General features: G+C 53.2%; 1 protein-coding gene across 1 annotated transcript; it reads right to left on the reverse strand.

The window, feature by feature from the left end:
• Positions 1-223: 223 nt before the first annotated feature.
• On the reverse strand, positions 224-1,361 carry VTJ04DRAFT_5792 (uncharacterized protein; the record flags this gene model as incomplete). Its single annotated transcript, XM_069363945.1, has 2 exons — positions 224-851; positions 928-1,361. The coding sequence occupies 2 exons, from the start codon at positions 1,359-1,361 to the stop codon at positions 224-226; spliced, it is 1,062 nt and encodes a 353-aa protein (XP_069217821.1).
• Positions 1,362-1,749: the final 388 nt, after the last annotated feature.

A 1,749-nucleotide genomic window follows, 5' to 3' on the forward strand; every position in this document is an offset into this window, starting at 1 on the left:
GACACTTTAACCTGCGAGTTGCGTCCGGCAGGGAGGTGACGTGGACTTGGTCTGGGAGCACTTTATTAAAATAGGAGGGGATTATCAGGCCACAAGGGATGAATGACAAACCGCATCTGGCTGCTACTGAGTTGCGTCATAACATCTCTCACTCGATTTCCATTGGAACAAGATAATACCTCATAATCTACCTGAACTCCGTACCAGGTATCTATCCAAGCGGTTATCTTCGTTTACGCGGGAACTTGAACGCCACGGTCCCGCGGTTGCTTCCAATCTGCATGCCTTGATTGTGGTTCCCAAAGCGGTTGGTGCTGCGCCCTGGGGGCTGCTGGCTTGGGGTAGGTGCCGGAGCTTGCTGGGTCGTCCCTATGGTACCTGTATTCTCTCCAATTTGCATGCCCTCATTGTCATGTCCAAAATAGTTCGTGTTATGGGCGGCCGATGTATGGTTCTCTGGGGCCTTCTTCGGCACATCAAACGTGGGCTCTGGTTGCTGCTCATGGCGCGGCGGCTCGGGCTCCAACTGCTCATATGGTTCCGGCTCCTTGGTTGAATATTCCCCTTGATCTGCGTCTTCATCGTCGTTGTCGTCGTAAGACGTTGGGATGTAGCCCTCGTTTTTCCCGAGCTGCATGCCAATGTTTCGATCGCCAAAAACGTTCTCAGTGACGGGTTCAGTGGTTTCAAGGCTCCCGGGCTTGGCCGGAATGCTCGCTGCTCTATGTCCGGGCACATATCCAGCATCCCTGAGGGAATCATGGCCCAACATTGCCCCTTGACTTCGGGGAACTAGTGCCATTGAGTTATCATTGACCTGAGCTAGGTCTTGCCGCAGGAGAGATGCATGGCTGGACGTAGTTAGCCAGTGTTGATCAACAACAATAAGGTTCTTGGGTATGATGAGTAGCGGGAATAGTTGCTCACAGAGTTGCCGTCGAAGCCGCAGTGGTGAGGTCATCCTGGCAGTGCGTGAGCTCTGCCAACATGGACTTCACTTTGCGCTTCTTCAAAAGCCCGACCATGATGCGATCTCGAAAAACCAATTTGCTCTCTCCCTTACTATGTTTCGTCCACTTGCCGATATCGACTTGAAGCTCCGCGCAAATCACGGCGCAGCGTTCGAGAGCGCTCTTAGCCTGGATCTTCACGGGCTCGCCGAGTGAATGCCACTGCTCGTCAGATACGGCTTGCAGGGACTTGAGGGCTTGTTGAAGTGACTTCAAACGGGATTTGAGAGACTGTATTGTTTCGGGGGCGTCGGATATGTTGTTCAGTTCATCAACCACAAAGGTGATGGCGCGGATGGTGGGGGCATATATGCCCACGATACTCGCTGCTACGCTCAGGGGATCGGCCATGGACGCAGATCTGCCGCTGCTCTGAATGAGATGAGAAAGATAGTCCGAGTATTTCCGCTCCCGATACCTGCGTTATCGCGCTGTGGCGTTCACGGTACATACAGTACCAAACCCCGCGCATCGAGGGCGGTTAGGTTGGGCGGTTAGGCGAGGCTACGATTGGGCCAACGTTCTTATGCAGCTGAGCCCAATCTGTAGACCCGTTAGTCCAGACCACAGCCTTGCGGAATCCAGCGCTTGCGGGCTTGAAGCAATTTACAATGTTATGCTGGTCCTTACAGGTAAGAGAATAAGCAAGGCTCTGGGAGTTTGTGCAACTTTAAGAAACCTGCGTTATCGCGCTGTGGCGTTTACGGTATATACAGTACTAAACCCCGTGCATCGGGGG

The sequence above is a fragment of the Mycothermus thermophilus genome (assembly GCF_041956435.1).
Source record: "Mycothermus thermophilus strain CBS 625.91 unplaced genomic scaffold VTJ04scaffold_4, whole genome shotgun sequence".
Classification (NCBI taxonomy): domain Eukaryota; kingdom Fungi; phylum Ascomycota; class Sordariomycetes; order Sordariales; family Chaetomiaceae; genus Mycothermus; species Mycothermus thermophilus.